We start from the raw sequence: 18,135 nt of genomic DNA, 5'->3' as shown, positions 1-18,135 counted from the left end.
AACACTCAACCATTAAAAGATGGAGGCTAGCTGCCACTCTGATCAGTCCCCTAAACACATTCAATTGTTTGTGAACTACTTCCACATTTCAGTTACCGATGCAACAAATATAACCTCTTACAAGGCATGCCTAAAAATATATAAATGAGACAGAAACAACACTACCATGGACCCATTAGTGTTCAAAAGTTTTTTGGCACTCCAAAAAAACAGTATGTTACTGTATTCTGTGGGGTTGGTATGGAATTACAGTGAAGTACTGGCAGCACAGTAGCTAGTAAATTACTGTAGATTTACAGGAAAATGTTTTTAGATTCCAAAAACACAGTATGTTATTTCATTACAGTAAATTACTGGCTGCACAGTAGTCAGTAAGTTACTTTAGTTTTACAGGACAAGGTTTTTAGATTCCAAACTTACAGTATGGTACTATTTTCTTTGGGGTGCAGCATTCTCACTAACGGATGCAACAAATAGTGCCTCTTACACTGCACGCCTCAAAATGTGTTAATGAGCTACAGATTTGTTCCTCGCCCACAACATTTCCCACAATGCAACCTAATTCATAGTAAATATACAGCAAAACAGGTAATACAATGTTTTATTGTAAATTTACATTGTAAAATGACAGAAATTGCAATTTTACAGCATTGTAGAGGAATTGTAGTGGAATATCATTTAGCCCTGATAATGCACTCCTCTTCACAGTACTGTACTGTAATATAGAAGGTAAGTGTTTTGCTATAAATGTACAGCAATTTGTTTCAGTGTGGGTACAGTAAGCCATGAGACCATAACCTGCTTTGGTGCGCTCTGCCAGCTGTTGTTTGTCAAGTGTGCTAAGCTGTATCATGCAAACCCTGCTAAAAAATAACATTACTCCAATTTGTATAATGATTATATAGATTTACGTCTATTAATTGAGTAGCATTTAGATATTTGCTCAGTAACAACTAGATATCAGCCGAAATAAGACAGGGGAAATAGAAATCATGAAAAATACATCTTAATCTGCTTGTGATCTGGTTATAAGAAGTCCCGACCATATTTAAACCAATAAAATACGTCTTCATCACGTTGTATGTCCACTGGGTACAACCATTTAGCAAGTAGGACATTTCTGAGTTTCGTAGTTCCGACTAGCAAGTGAACGCTCCATAACGTTCCTGCGCTCCGGAGATTTTCATTGGTCACGCCATATCGGGGGCAAGACTCGAGACCAGGAATTCCTCAGCGCTCCTCAAATTTCCTGAAATCACAGACCTCTCGCTCGCCTCGGTTACCGATACATTCTGCGCCCACCTCCTCCTCGCAACAGACGTCTGAACAGAGCCGCTTTTCAAAATGGTAATTGTCTAATATTGCTCGTTATTTATTTGACTATTTTACTTGACATTAACCAATAACATGCGTTTTTCAACTTTCGTATATTTTCGTATATTTTTTCTCTTCCTTGCCTCTGTCTTCCCAGATGTTGCAAAGTGTCCCCTTCCTCCTATTGCTGGCCATAGCGCTCTGTCAAACCGAGGTAAGTTGGACTTCAGATTGTTTTGTTAAATGGTAATCAATGCAAAGCCAAACAACATATTATGATTGACATAGGTTACTTCTATATTAAACGTGAAAGGCTCTGCTCCCTTTACTGGCTTTATGTTTTTTTGGTGCTTTTAGGCAGGACCTGATTATTGCAGGGGCTTACAGGGGCTGAAGCCCCAGGGCCTAAACCAGTAAGGGGGCCCTTGAAGCAGAGAAAACATTTTCACAGTTAAATTACGTGTTTAATATTAGGCTCATCAAAAAATATCTAAGCCCCTATAAAATATCTAAGCCCCGGGGCCTATGATTTTTCTAATGCAGCCCAGCTTTTCGTGGCACAGCTGGAGCGCTTAGAATGTAGACTAGTCTAGTTATATTTGTGACAAACATTGGGCCTAATAATTAAAAGCCTGGATTTATTCTAGATTTTTATTTTTCATGATGGACGGAAGGTTTTCTTTTCAAGGGAGAAACGATTAACATGGCATTATCCAAGGGACATTGCACACTAGACTTCATTATGGAGACAATTCGAAAATTGCATTTTAATTGGAAGATCTTCTTCCAAATCTGTTTGTAGATTATGATGGTCACACAGCATATTATTTTATCATCATGGTTTGTAGGACTATCCTAAAACAGCACAGATGTGAATGTGTCCTCTATATCTCTGATGGAAATAGGGCAAGGATTGGTATTTTTGACAGTGTTTTGGACCACACAGATGGAACAGAAAAACACTCACACACACACACACACACACACACACACACACACACACACACACACACACACACACACACACACACACACGCACACACACACACACACACACACACACACACACACACACACACACACACACACACACACACACACACACACACACACAAACGCACACTCAAACACACACACACACACAAACACACACTATCCTGTGAATTTCCTCTTTCAGTGTTTGTTAAGTTGATGAAGTGATATTGTTGCAAGCAAACGAGGATACTCTTTATTATCTTTGGCTCCATGGGTATCAAACAGAGTTAACTATTTACACTCGTGGGAATTGGCCTAAATGGATAGGGGTACATTTAATTGTATTTTGCAGAAGAGATATGGAAATGCATAACAATGGTAGAAATTACACTGAACAAAAATATAAACGCAACATGCAACAATTTCAAATATTTTACTGAGTTACAGTTCATATAAGGGAATCACGCTCCTCAAAACATCTGTGGCATTGTGTTGTGTGACAATACTGCACATTTTAGAGTGGCCCAGCACTCAAGGTGCACCTGTGTAATGATCATGCTGTTTAATCAGCTTCTTGATGTGCCACACCTGTCAGGTGGATGGATTATCTTTTCAAAGGAGAAATGCTTACTAACAGGGATATTCTATATTGCATAGAATATGAGAGAAATATGCTTTTTGTGCATATGAAACATTTCTGGGATCTTTTATTTCAGCTCAAGAAACATGGGACCAACAATTTACACGTCGTGTTTATATTTTTATTCAGTGTAAAGGGGAACAGTTTGTAGAAAAGTTATGTGCATTTACATTGACTATGCATTCAGTAACATGATACGAATATTCCCAAGGCAATTCGGAGAAGCAGATCGTAATTTTGCGTGGTCCGTGGCAAATTTTCTTCATAATACAGGACAACCGAGGGTATGACGCCATGTCGTCTTGTAACTGGACATCCAGCATAGTGATCATAAACGTTGACACGGTATATTACATGAGTTTGATGATATGGAAATGTGCGGTGCACTTTTGGACTCTCGGGTGTTTGACTTGCTTGTATGACATCAAAGCGATATTTATTATAATCCTCAATGTCTCATCTTTCAAAATATATCTAGTCCTCGTAATTTACAGCAATTCCCTAACTCAGAAAACAAAAAAGTTGCACAATTATCGGGAGGGATGGTGCAACTTCTTGTCGCGTGAGGGGCTCAAGTTCAGAATGTCTATCAGTCAAAACTCATACAGACCTGTGAAGCGGACACCCTTAGCATGTTACTATACAGCCACTACATTCCAATTTAGGCACTTATCAGTGTCCAAATCTGCAACTTTCAACCGTATATGGGTATGAGTGTAGAGGGTTAATAGACAGCTGAGCTAACTATACAGGGATCAGGAAGACTTTTCGCTGTGCTGGGGTTGGGTTTGGGTGGTCAGTGTGTGTGTGTGTGTGTGTGTGTGTGTGTGTGTGTGTGTGTGTGTGTGTGTGTGTGTGTGTGTGTCACTCACCCGGGTGGGTCTCACACACTGTGGTGCTAAGTAATGCCTGAGTAAACACTGAACCTAAAGTGGTTGGAGGTGAGGTCTCTTGAAACCACACAGTTAGAACTGTCACACACACATGCACACAGGTTGTCTATTTTCAATGACTTCTCAATAAATTCAAAATATATTTATTCATGTAAAAGAATAACAAAAAAATCTTCCTGAGTTGACACCAATTAGAATTGTCACCAACCCTGACAAACACTTGTGGGCTTCGGGGTTAGATTGTGGAAAACACTTTGGAATTTCCAAATATGTTCAGGAATTACTGTGGAATTCCAAGGATTTTCAGGAATTAGGCTACTTTGGAATTACTTTGCTTTTCAGGAATACCCTCATTTCTGGATTAAGATTATAGGTCAAGGTTTGGGAGAGGTTAGCTTTTGGGTTGAGGTTTCTTTGTATTTCTGTCTCTAGACTTGCGGGAGATTGCAGGGTGAACTAAGTCAGCCTCTACTCATTGGCATTACATGTCCAGACAGTCATCACTATCAGTACCAGCGCTACTACCTCCAGGCCCTCTGCTGACCTCCGAGTGCTGCCCCTGTCATTGCCTGCTGATAAAAGGCCCTTTGTGTGGGTCTTTATTGGATCTGTGACCTCTCTCATTGGTGACATCTGGCACTGAGAAGACTGAGTACAGGCCAGAGTTTGTGGAATGTGGCTGTGGAATATGTGGGAGAGGCATTATAAAGACATATATAATTTAAGGGTAATTACCCTGCTAATATACAGCCTATTGACAGACCCAGTAGGAATGTTAAAGTGGCCTGCTAGTACACCGTCTTAAGGCGGTCTTCAGGATTGTTTAGTTATACAATGTGTTGGTATTGTATATAGTTTAAAGTTTACTATAGACCAATTTATGCTTGATCTGAAAATGTGATCGGAAGGCTCTGTATAGAGGGTGTGACACAATTGAAGCGCCTCCGGGGACATGCAGAGGCCAAATTGAGCTCTGTACCGCATTGCCTTGCGCCTCCCAAATGTTTTAACAATGCAGAGGGCTCCGCATAGCTCCGCATTGACATGATTGGTTGTTGGTAGGTGGGGGCAGTTTGTATAAACACATTCATTTCCTTGACAACTTCCTTCACAACAGCTCTCCTCAACAGCTATACGCTGCTCCGTGAAGCGCAATTAGTATGAATGCAGATGTCAGATTGACCATGCAGTGCCTTGAAGGCAGACTAAAATGTTGCACTGCATGGCGGTCTTCACTGATTATTTCAAGTCTCAATCCCTATTGTTTAGTTAGTTTAGCTGCGGATACTGTACCTCAGGTGTATGTGTTTTGTGTGTGCGAGTGTGAGAGTGTGTGTGTGTGTGTGTTGCTGTTTGATGGCTCTTTATATTGCTGACATATGAATGCTAAGATATTAAAATGTGAAAGCTGGCTCCAGATTTATTATGAAGGAGAGAATGCCTCTGGGTACTTCCTAAGGCAAGAAATGGCTGTGTTTGCATATAGTACGGCTGGGCTCACGGCTATTCTCTCTGGCTATGTGAAGACTGAGGAGAGAGATGCATCTGGTGAATATGATGTGGACGTTTCCCACACACACACACACACTGTGAGAGTGAGATGCGAAGGCTGTGTGTGGGGGCACACACACGCTCACACTTTTCTGTTCTCCAGGCATCCTGTGTTATTGCATTACCCATGTTGGCCGGTGTAATAACACAGTAGATCATTCAGTTATTAGAAACACGGCTGGATCGGGCTTTGAAAATACAGGAAAGAAACCGAACAATGGCGCTCAACGCCACACACAGTATACAACCTCTCTACTCACACACAGTGGATAGACAACCTCTCTACTCACACACCGTGGATATACTACCTCCCTATACACACACAGTGGATAGACAACCTCTCTACTCACACACAGTGGATATACTACCTCCCTATACCCACACCGTGGATATACTACCTCCCAATACACACAGTGGATATACTACCTCTCTACTCACACACCGTGGATATACAACCTCTCTACTCGCACACCGTGGATATACTACCTCTCTACTCACACACCGTGGATATACAACCTCTCTACTCGCACACCGTGGATATACTACCTCTCTACTCACACATAGTGGATATACTACCTCCCTATACCCACACAGTGGATATACTACCTCCCTATACACACACAGTGGATATACTACCTCCCTATACACACACAGTGGATATACTACCTCCCTATACCCACACAGTGGATATACTACCTCCCTATACACACACAGTGGATATACTACCTCCCTATACACACACCGTGGATAGACAACCTCTCTACTCACACACAGTGGATAGACAACCTCTCTACTCACACACAGTGGATAGACAACCTCTCTACTCACACACAATGGATATACTAACTCTCTACTCACACACAGTGGATATACTACCTCCCTATACCCACACAGTGGATAGACAACCTCTCTATACACACACAGTGGATAGACAACCTCTGTACTCACACACAGTGGATAGACAACCTCTGTACTCACACACAGTGGATAGACAACCTCTGTACTCACACACAGTGGATAGACAACCTCTGTACTCACACACAGTGGATAGACAACCTCTGTACTCACACACAGTGGATAGACAACCTCTGTACTCACACACAGTCGAAATACAGTGCATTCGGAAAGTAATCAGACCCCTTGACTTTTTCCACATTACAGGCTTTATCTAAAATGTATGAAATAAAAGTTTTCCTCATCAATCTACACACAATAACCCATAATGACAAAGCGAAAACAAGTGTTTAGAAATGTTTGCAAATGTATTTCTAAAAATAACAAACATATATAACTTATTTACATTCGTATTCAGACCCTTTGCTATAAGACTCGAAATTGAGCTCAAATGCATCCTGTTTCCATTGATCATCCTTGAGATGTTTCTACAACTTGATTGGAGTCCACCTGTGGTAAATTCAATTGATTGGACATGATTTGGAAAGGCACACACCTGTCTATATAATAAGTTGACAGTGCTGTCAGAGCAAAAACCAAGCCATGAGGTCAAAGGAATTGTCCGTAGAGCTCAGAGACTGGATTGTGTTGAGGCACAGATCTGGGGAAGGATACTATAATAAATTCTGCAGCATTGAATGTCCCCAAGAACATAGTGGCCTCCATCATTCTTAAATGGAAAGAAGTTTAGAACAACCAAGACTCTTCCTAGAGCTGGCCGACCGGCCAAACTGAGCAATCGGGGGAGAATGGCCTTGGTCATGGAGGTGACCAAGAACCTGATGTACACTGACAGAGCTCCAGATTTCCTCTGTGGAGAAGGCCACCCATCTTTGCAGCACTCCACCAATCAGGCCTTTATGGCAGCGTGGCCAGACGGAAGCCACTCCTCAGTAAAAGTCACATGACAGCCCGCTTGGAGTTTGCCAAAAGGCACCTAAGGATTCTCAGAGCATGAGAAAAAAGATTCTCTGGTCTGATGAAACCAAGATTGAAATGAGGGAAAGATGAACGGAGCAAAGTGTAGAGAGATCCTTGATGAAAACCTGCTCCAGAGTGCTCAGGACCTCAGACTGGGGCGAAGATTCACCTTCCAACAGGACAACGACCCTAAGCACACAGACAAGACAACGCAGGAGTGGCTTTGGGACAAGTTTCTGGATGTCCTTGAGTGGCCCAGCCAGAGCCCGGACTTGAACCTGTAGAGACCTGAAAACAGTTGTGCAACAATGTTTCCCATCCAACCTGACAGAGCTTGAAAGGATCTGCAGAGAAGAATGGAAGAAACTCCCCAAATACTGGTGTGCCGAGCTTGTAGCGTTATACCCCAAAAATACTTGAGGCTGCCAAAGGTGCTCCAACAACTGAAGAAAGGGTCTGAATACTTATGTAAATGTGATATTTCATTTTTTTTTCTTTTTTTTTACATTTGCAACCATTTCAAAACAGTTTTTGCTTTGTCATTATGGGGTATTGTGTGTAGATTGATGAGGGGAGAAACAATTTAATACATTTTTAGAATAAGGCTGTAACCCAACAAAGTGGAAAAAATAAATGGTTCTGTCTAATGCCAAATAAGGGCTATTTGACTGGTAACCACAGTGAATCCCTTTTTGGTGCTATATATATAACATGTTTTTGAAGGTTATATAAAGAACCACGCTCATAAGGTTCTAAATGGAACAGGTATGGTGCTATAAAGAACCATTAAAAAGGTCCTAAAAAATGAAACGTCCTCTCACTGTCAACTGCGTTTATTTTCAGCAAACGTAGCATGTGTAAATATTTGTATGAACATAACAAGATTCAACAACTGAGACATAAACTGAACAAGTTCCACAGACATGTGACTAACAGAAATTGAATAATGTGTCCCTGAACAAATGGGGGGTCAAAATCAAAAGTAACAGTCAGTATCTGTTTTGGCCACCAGCTGCATTAAGTACTGCAGTGCATCTCCTCCTCATGGACTGCACCAGATTTTCCATTTATTTCTGTGAGATGTTACCCCACTCTTCCACCAAGGCACCTGCAAGTTCCCGGACATTTCTGAATGGCCCTAGCTCTCACCCTCCAATTCAGCAGGTCCCAGACGTGCTCAATGGGATTGAGATCCGGGCTCTTCGCTGGCCATGGCAGAACACTGACATTCCTGTCTTGTAGGAAATCACACACAGAACGAGCAGTATGGCTGGTGGCATTGTCATGCTGGAGGGTCATGTCAGGATGAGCCTGCAGGAAGGGTACTACATGAGGGAGGAGCATATTTTCCCTGTAGCGCACAGCGTTGAGATTGCCTGCAATGACAACAAGCTCAGACCGATGATGCTGTGACACACCTCCCCAGACCATGATGGGCCCTCCAGTTCCAAATCGATCCCGCTCTAGAGTACAGGTCTCGGTGTAACGCTCTTTCCTTCGACGATAAATGCGAATCCGACCATCACCCCTGGTGAGACAAAGCTGCGACTCGTCAGCGAAGAGCACTTTTTGCCAATCCTGTCTGGTCCAGCGACGGTGGGTTTGTGCCCATAGGCAATATTTTTGCCAGTAATGACTGGTGAGGACCTGCCTTACAACAGTCTACAAGCCCTCAGTCCAGCCTCTCTCAGCCTATTGTGGACAGTCTGAGCACTGATGGAGGGATTGTGTGTTTCTGGTGTAGCTCGGGCAGTTATTGTTGCCATCCTGTACCTGTCCCGCAGGTGTGATGTTCGGATGTACCGATCCTGTGCAGGTGTTGTTACACGTGGTCTGCCACTGCGAGGATGATCAGCTGTCCGTCCTGTCTCCCTTTAGCGCCTAAAGCACATTCACTCAGATGATCAGGGATCCTGGGCATCTTTCTTTTGGTGTTTTTCAGAGTCAGTAGAAAGGCCTCTTTAGTGTCCTAAGTTTTCATAACTATGACCTTAATTGCCTACCATTTGTAAGCTGTTAGTGTCTTAATGACCGTTCCACAGGTGCATGTTCATTAATTGTTTATGGTTCATTGAACAAGCATGGGAAACAGTGTTTAAACCCTTTACAATGAAGAGCTGTGAAGTTATTTTGATTTTTACCAATTATCTTTGAAAGACAGGGTCCTGAAAAAGGGACGTTCTTTATTTGCTGAGTTTAAATAGCACCAATAAGGGTTCCGCTATGGTTACAACCCCTTTTGGGTTCTTTAGCAAGAAAAGTTCTTTATAGAACCATTCTCAATATCAAAGGTTCTTTATAGAACCATTCTCAATATCAAAGGTTCTTTATAGATCCTTTTGAAGATCCCACATTTTTTTGGGCTGGTTATCCATATTATGTTGTTAAAATTCCATAGGTATTGTTATGGCAATGTACAAGTTCAATCAGGTGTGCTAAATCTTGAACTGCTGGAGATTCCCGAGGAGAGAATTGAGAACCATTGATATTGTCAACCATTCTCAATTAACACAAGGCCATACATGAGTATTACCCAAGACACCATCTCTATATATTGTCATATATAGCATGCAATCACATAACATAACAGATTAGATAAACTGGAATGACACTCGCAATCACGGTTGCACAAAAAGCTTTTTTAGCTTTGTGCTAAACACGGCCCAAATTATTCCAATGAGCAGCCGTCCCTATATTTTAATTATCACTAAAAGAGCAAAGAACCCTTTTGTGAACTGCAAAGAACCATTGAAGGGCTCAAATTCCCAAAGAACCCTTGACGAATCCTCTTTTCTTAGTGTGTACTCTCAAAGTTGAAGGACATGATGTAGGACATAGGATCAAAATGTTAGAATACTGATGGTTTGCAATTAGTTTTTCACTTGATCTACTGTATAAACAAATACATGTTCTTGTGTTTATTGGTCATAGAATCACTTAACGAATGTTAGTGACTAGCAATGTGCAAAACTACATTTAGCAGGCTACTTTATAGTCGAAGTAGAGGAACTGCCTCACAAGCTGTAATATCCTTACTAGAGCTGACAGTGGCTGCCTCCATGTCACCATGCTGTGTAGCTGTTGATGACTGTTCTCTCATTGGAAGGTGCTGCCTGGGCTATAAATACCATGCCAAGGAGGAGTGAACAGAGCTGGAACATGGGGTACAGTACAGCCTGTCCTCTGTCATTTTTACTCAGGAATGCTCTAATTGTTCTAGTTCTACATTCACACACACACCCACACAAACACACGCAGGAAGGCATGCACGCAAAGACACACACATGGAGAGAGAGAGAGAGCTGCACTTCCTAACCTCCTTCCAAATCAAATGTATTGGTCACATACACATGTTTAGCAGATGTTATTGCGGGTGTAGCGAAATGCTTGTGCTTCAAGCTCTGACAGTGCAGTTTTATCTAACAAGTAATATCTAACAGTTTCACAACATATACCCAAAATACACGTAAATCTAAGTAAGGAATGGATTAAGAATATATAGTGGGGCAAAAAGTATTTAGTCAGCCACCAATTGTGCAAGTTCTCCCACTTAAAAAGATGAGAGAGGCCTGTAATTTTCATCATAGGTACACTTCAACTATGACAGACAAAATGAGAAAAAAAAATCCAGAAAATCACATTGTAGGATTTTTAATTAATTAATTTGCAAATTATGGAGGAAAATAAGTATTGTACCCAAACAATTTGAAATCCACCTCTCTAAAAACAAGTCTCTCACCGTTGCCGCCTGCTATAGACCACCCTCTGCCCCCAGCTGTGCTCTGGACACCATATGTGAACTGATTGCCCCCCCCATCTATCTTCAGAGCTCATGCTGCTAGGCGACCTAAACTGGGACATGCTTAAAACCTCTTAGAACTACCCATCCCGGATCCGGGAGAATTGTCATCAACTACACTAATTAGCATAGCGCAACGGCCCAAAAATATTACTAGAAAATATTCATATTCATGAAATCACAAGTGAAATATAGTGAAACACAGTTTAGCCTTTTGTTAAATAAGCATGCCCCATTCAAGAAATTTAGAACCAGGAACAGATATAGCCCTTGGTTCTCTCTTTCGTGTTGTCTGAGATTCCCAAAGATTGGAAAGCAGCTGCGGTCATCCCCCTCTTCAAGGGGGGGACACTCTTGACCCAAACTGCTACAGACCTATATCTATCCTACCCTGCCTTTCTAAGTTCCTCGAAAGCCAAATCAACAAACAGATTACCGACCATTTCTAATCCCACCATACCTTCTCCGCTATGCAATCTGGTTTCAGAGCTGGTCATGGGTGCACCTCAGCCACGCTCAAGGTCCTAAACGATATCTTAACCGCCATCAATAAGAAACAGTACTGTGCAGCCGTATTCATTGACCTGGCCAAGGCTCTCGACTCTGTCAATCACCACATCTTCATCGGCAGACTTGACAGCCTTGGTTTCTCAAATGATTGCCTCGTCTGGTTCACCAACTACAGTGCCTTGCGAAAGTATTCGGCCCCCTTGAACTTTGCGACCTTTTGCCACATTTCAGGCTTCAAACATAAAGATATAAAACTGTATTTTTTTGTGAAGAATCAACAACAAGTGGGACACAATCATGAAGTGGAACGACATTTATTGGATATTTCAAACTTTTTTAACAAATCAAAAACTGAAAAATTGGGCGTGCAAAATTATTCAGCCCCTTTAGTTTCAGTGCAGGAAACTCTCTCCAGAAGTTCAGTGAGGATCTCTGAATGATCCAATGTTGACCTAAATGACTAATGATGATAAATACAATCCACCTATGTGTAATCAAGTCTCCGTATAAATGCACCTGCACTGTGATAGTCTCAGAGGTCCGTTAAAAGCGCAGAGAGCATCATGAAGAACAAGGAACACACCAGGCAGGTCCGAGATACTGTTGTGAAGAAGTTTAAAGCCGGATTTGGATACAAAAAGATTTCCCAAGCTTTAAACATCCCAAGGAGCACTGTGCAAGCGATAATATTGAAATGGAAGGAGTATCAGACCACTGCAAATCTACCAAGACCTGGCCGTCCCTCTAAACTTTCAGCTCATACAAGGAGAAGACTGATCAGAGATGCAGCCAAGAGGCCCATGATCACTCTGGATGAACTGCAGAGATCTACAGCTGAGGTGGGAGACTCTGTCCATAGGACAACAATCAGTCGTATATTGCACAAATCTGGCCTTTATGGAAGAATGGCAAGAAGAAAGCCATTTCTTAAAGACATCCATAAAAAGTGTTGTTTAAAGTTTGCCACAAGCCACCTGGGAGACACACCAAACATGTGGAAGAAGGTGCTCTGGTCAGATGAAACCAAAATTGAACTTTTTGGCAACAATGCAAAACGTTATGTTTGGCGTAAAAGCAACACAGCTCATCACCCTGAACACTCCATCCCCACTGTCAAACATGGTGGTGGCAGCATCATGGTTTGGGCCTGCTTTTCTTCAGCAGGGACAGGGAAGATGGTTAAAATTGATGGAAAGATGGATGGAGCCAAATACAGGACCATTCTGGAAGAAAACCTGATGGAGTCTGCAAAAGACCTGAGACTGGGACGGATAGATTTGTCTTCCAACAAGACAATGATCCAAAACATAAAGCAAAATCTACAATGGAATGGTTCAAAAATAAACATATCCAGGTGTTAGAATGGCCAAGTCAAAGTCCAGACCTGAATCCAATCGAGAATCTGTGGAAAAAACTGAAAACTGCTGTTCACAAATGCTCTCCATCCAACCTCACTGAGCTCAAGCTGTTTTGCAAGGAGGAATGGGGACAAAATTCAGCCCCTCGATGTGCAAAACTGATAGAGACATACCCCAAGCGACTTACAGCTGTAATCGCAGCAAAAGGTGGCGCTACAAAGTATTAACTTAAGGCGGCTGAATAATTTTGCACGCCCAAGTTTTCCGTTTTTGATTTGTTAAAAAAGTTTGAAATATCCAATAAATGTCGTTCCACTTCATGATTGTGTCCCACTTGTTGTTGATTCTTCACAAAAAAAATACAGTTTTATATCTTTATGTTTGAAGCCTGAAATGTGGCAAAAGGTCGCAAAGTTCAAGGGGGCCGAATACTTTCGCAAGGCACTGTACTTCTCTGATAGAGTTCAGTGTGTCAAATCGGAGGGTCTGTTGTCTGGGCCTCTGGCAGTCTCTATGGGTGTGCCACAGGGTTCAATTCTTGGACCGACTCTCTTCTCGGTATACATTAATGATGTTGCTCTTGCTGCTGGTGAGTCTCTGATCCACCTCTACGCAGACGACACTATTCTGTATACTTCTGGCCCTTCTTTGGACACTGTGTTAACAACCCTCCAGGCGAGCTTCAATGCCATACAACTCTCCTTCTGTGGCCTCCAATTGCTTTTGAATACAAGTAAAACTAAATGCATGCTCTTCAACTGATCACTGCCTGCACCTGCCCGCCTGTCCAACATCACTACTCTGGATGGCTCTGACTTAGAATATGTGAACAACTACAAATACCTAGGTGTCTGGTTAGACTGTAAACTCTCCTTCAAGACTCACATCAAACATCTCCAATCCAAAGTTAAATCTAGAATTGGCTTCCTATGTCGCAACAAAGCATCCTTCACTCATGCTGCCAAACATACCCTTGTAAAACTGACCATCCTACCGATCCTCGACTTCGGCGATGTAATTTACAAAATAACCTCCAATACCCTACTCAATAAATTGGATGCAGTCTATCACAGTGTCATCCGTTTTGTCACCAAAGCCCCATATACTACCCACCACTGCGACCTGTACGCTCTCGTTGGCTGGCCCTCGCTTCATACTCGTCGCCAAACCCACTGGCTCCAGCGCATCTACAAGACCCTGCTAGGTAAAGTCCCCCCTTATCTCAGCTGGTCTCTTATCTCTGGTCCCCATAGCAGCACCCACCTGTAGCACGCGCTCCAGCAGGTATATCTCTCTGGTCACCCCCAAAACCAATTCTTCCTTTTGCCGCCTCTCCTTCCAGTTCTCTGCTGCCAATGACTGGAACGAACTACAAAAATCTCTGAAACTGGAAACACTTATCTCCCTCACTAGCTTTAAGCACCAGCTGTCAGTGCAGCTGACAGATTACTGCACCTGTACATAGCCCATCTATAATTTAGCCCAAACAACTACCTCTTTCCCTACGGCATTTATTTATTTTGCTCCTTTGCACCCCATTATTTCTAACTTTACTTTGCACATTCTTCCACTGCAAATCTACCATTCCAGTATTTTACTTGCTATATTGTATTTACTTCGCCACCATGGCCTTTTTTTGCCTTTACCTCCCTTATCTCACCTCACTTGCTCACATTATATATAGACTTATTTTTCTAATGTATTATTGACTGTATGTTTGTTTTACTCCATGTGTAACTCTGTGTTGTTGTATGTGTCGAACTGCTTTGCTTTATCTTGGCCAGGTCGCAATTGTAAATGAGAACTTGTTCTCAACTTGCAAATAAATATTCAACTGGTGTTGAGCGTTCATGTCTTTTGTTAAGACATGTAGCTAGCTAGCTAAACAATGGACCATGATCACAACTCTTGACGTTACTACCCTTTGATGTTACTACCCTACCTGAATCTGCATTTAGGTTCTATGGCTATAACTAGTCAAGCAAATGTGTCTGAGATACGAAGAATAAGATCATACACAACGTTACCTAGCGACCCAGCCAGCTAACGTTAGCTAGCTAACAGTACACTTGAAATTAGGCCACGTTCTGTCAAAATTAGAAATGTGTCATATCTGAAACTAAACTAACTAGGCTCGTAATTTAACAATTGTATTTGTATTTACAGATGGAATACAAGTTTGATATTAAGGCACATGAACTTCACATGTTCGAGAAGGCATTTCTGCCAAGAAACACATTTTGATAAAAATAAATGTTTTATGTTCAAACAGCTCTCCTGTGAAGTCATGACTTGCGACATATGCCTAGTTTCCTGAATCGGGTCACGTTAGCACATCGTTACAACACTGTACATAGACATAATATTCCTTTGAAACTTTTGTAAGTGTAATGTTTACTGTTCATTTTTTATTGTTTATTTCTCTTTCGTTTGATATCTATTTCACTTGCTTTGGCAATGTAAACGTATGTTTCCCATGCCAATAAAGCCCTTTGAATTGAATTGAGAGAGACAGAGTGTGTGCCAGTGTTTTATGGCCATGTTGTGTGATCTCCTCACTCTTGTCTAGTCATGAAAGGAATCCTCATTAACCAGCTGTACTGCTCTCTTATCCTCATCAGAGACACAGAAACACACGCGGTACAAAGACGTCATGCCTCACTGCCTCCTATGGTTGCTTTATAACACCATCCTCTCTCTCTCTCTCTCCAGCCTCTCTTTTCTGTAGCTATCTCCATCTCGTGTGTGTGTCGTGGGATAGGACCAGGCACAAAGATAGCACTTGGCAGCATGCCCAAACATCGGGCCCAAATTGGCGGGCAATTAATACCAAGCAGAGCCCTGGGAGACACACACAGCCTAATTTCAGTGCAGCTTCAATATGAAATGGTTTATGACACAATACTTCAATGTAGAAAATGAACACGGACCTATCCGACTCGGCGGAACACTTGAATTGACACAGTGTATTGAACTTTGATGATAACCGTGGTCTCCAACATGCATCTGAACATTCCAGTCCCCAAAATGGCTGTCCATTCTACATATTCCAACCTATACTGTAGAGGTCTGCAAACAGGCCCACTTCCTTTGCCAAACACACTTTCAGCCACTGGCCCTGACTGTGGCCCCATGGAGGGAGTAGTGTCTGGGGCAGGGAAACTACCAATTCCTCTGGTCTGGGCCTGGGTCTGAGCCCTCCCACCCAGACAGACTGGAGGGCTGCCAAGAACAGGCAGGGAGAGAAGTGTGGTGGAGAGAAGGGGAGAGAGAGAGGGATTGAGAAGGGAGGATAAGGGAGAGAGGGGCAAGGTGGGGGGCTGGGAAGGAGAGAAAGGATAATTTACAACAAAAATAAGAGATTTTCACATAAAGAGGGAGACAGGAAAGAAGGAAAGGTGAGGGTATGGATAATGAAAGTTCGACACAAAATCAGCACAAGAGAGATGGACAGAGAAAGAAAGAGAAGCCTCCTCCTTGGATTTAGCAATGGAAATGGAGGCAACAGGACAGAGGTGTCATTGTCCTGACTGTGCCATGTGCCCACTGGGTTAGGTTGGGCAGTGGTGGCACTCTGATTTTGTTTTTCTGCCTAATTTCGTGGTATCCAATTGGTAATTACAGTCTTGTCTCATCGCTGCAACTCCCGTACGGACTCGGGAGAGGCGAAGGTCGAGAGCCTTGCGTCCTCCGAAACACAACCCAACCAAGCCACACTGCTTCTTGACACAATGCCCACTTAACCCGGAAGCCAGCCGCACCAATGTGTCGGAGGAAACACCATACAGCTGGCAACCGTGTCAGCATGCACTGCGCCTGGTCTGCCACAGGAGTCGCTGGTGCGAGATGGGACAAGGACATCCCTGCCGGCCAAACCCTCCCCTAACCCGGACGACGATGGGCCAATTGGTGGCACTCTGTTCTAGGGACTTTATTTTCTTGGTGACATTGTAACAGCCAGCAGATGTGCCTATAAGCTCAGGCCATGACAACTTCCTGACTAACAGCTTTCATTATTTTTTTTCTTTCACTCTTTTCTTCTCAGTGTTTCGTTTGCTATTTCTTTTTCTCTATCCCTTTCTACAGCTCTCTCTCCCTGATTTCATCTCTCTCGCATTCTCTCTCCCTCCCTCTTTCTCTCTCTCCCTCCCTCTTGCTCTCTCACCCTACCTCTCTCACCCTTTCTCTCTTTCACCCTTGCTCTGTTTCTCTCTCTCCCTCCCTCTTGCTCTCTCTCCCTCCCTCTTGCTCTCTCACCCTACCTCTCTCACCCTTTCTCTCTTTCCCCCATCTCACCCTCTCTCTCCATTTGTCTTTGTTTTCTGTTCCTTTTTGACACGATCTTGAATCTCATGGACTTAAGGGATATGGAATGTGCAGCTTTATAATGACATCACACAGGATTCCATTCCAGATACGTGCATAAGAAAACAACATCTCCAAGAAACAAATACAGATCAATACACGATGGTATTTTCTCTCGCTCCATTTGGCCAGAGAACCAGACACAAACACCGGTCTGTGGCCATGTCCGAAGTCTGTCTCGCCTACTACTTCCTAAAATGACATACTATGTACTAATCGTACTGCATACTATTTAGAATGTATTGTTTAGTAAAAACGAATGCAGTAAGCAAAAAAATGTCAACATACTGTCTCATACATACTGAGATGTGTAGTCAATTGTGCAATTGCGTTGATTCCTGGCATTCTGTTTTTTTTTAAGATAATCAGATAATCAGCTGTTGTAAAACATGTGGGTCTGGAAAGACAATTCCCTTCCTCAATAATGTCCAGTGAATTCTACTAGCTGAAAAGCCTAAATGAGTATGACATCCTGGTATTTAAAGCGTATTGTAAAGAAGACGCTAAGAGTCGAGAAGCAGGTTTAATAAACCAACAAACATGGACCAAAACAACATCGTAGTGGCGTCTTAACCTAGACACAGACACAATACTGAATGGGGAGAGAACCTAAGGGTGTGCCAGATATAGGGACATTAATAAGTGAGGAAACGGAGTCCAGGTGTGCCTCATGATGACGTGCAGGTGCGCGTAATGATGGATGCCAGTACCGATGGAGATCGACTACCAGAGGGGAGGAGCGGGAGTAGACGTGACACATACTGAAAAAAATGCATTTCATTTCAAATGTTTTATTTCAGATACCCAAAATGCCTGCTATTTAGAACGCAAGTACAAGTATTCAGACACGGCCAA

The 18,135-nt window shown here is 42.6% G+C and overlaps 1 protein-coding gene across 1 annotated transcript in view; it reads left to right on the top strand.

Moving 5' to 3' along the window:
• Positions 1-1,168: 1,168 nt before the first annotated feature.
• LOC109870918 (follistatin-related protein 1-like) overlaps positions 1,169-18,135 on the top strand; it is a 62,209-nt gene continuing 45,242 nt past the window's right edge. The window contains exons 1-2 of the mRNA XM_020461622.2: positions 1,169-1,347; positions 1,472-1,528. Of these exons, the coding sequence (XP_020317211.1) occupies positions 1,345-1,347; positions 1,472-1,528 (60 nt within the window). The 5' untranslated portion in view covers positions 1,169-1,344. The remainder of the gene's footprint in view (positions 1,348-1,471; positions 1,529-18,135) is intronic.

This window comes from Oncorhynchus kisutch, linkage group LG26, assembly GCF_002021735.2.
Source record: "Oncorhynchus kisutch isolate 150728-3 linkage group LG26, Okis_V2, whole genome shotgun sequence".
NCBI classification, from domain to species: domain Eukaryota; kingdom Metazoa; phylum Chordata; class Actinopteri; order Salmoniformes; family Salmonidae; genus Oncorhynchus; species Oncorhynchus kisutch.
Note: the sequence above shows the minus strand (reverse complement) of the source record. Positions and strands in the feature narration are given on the sequence as shown.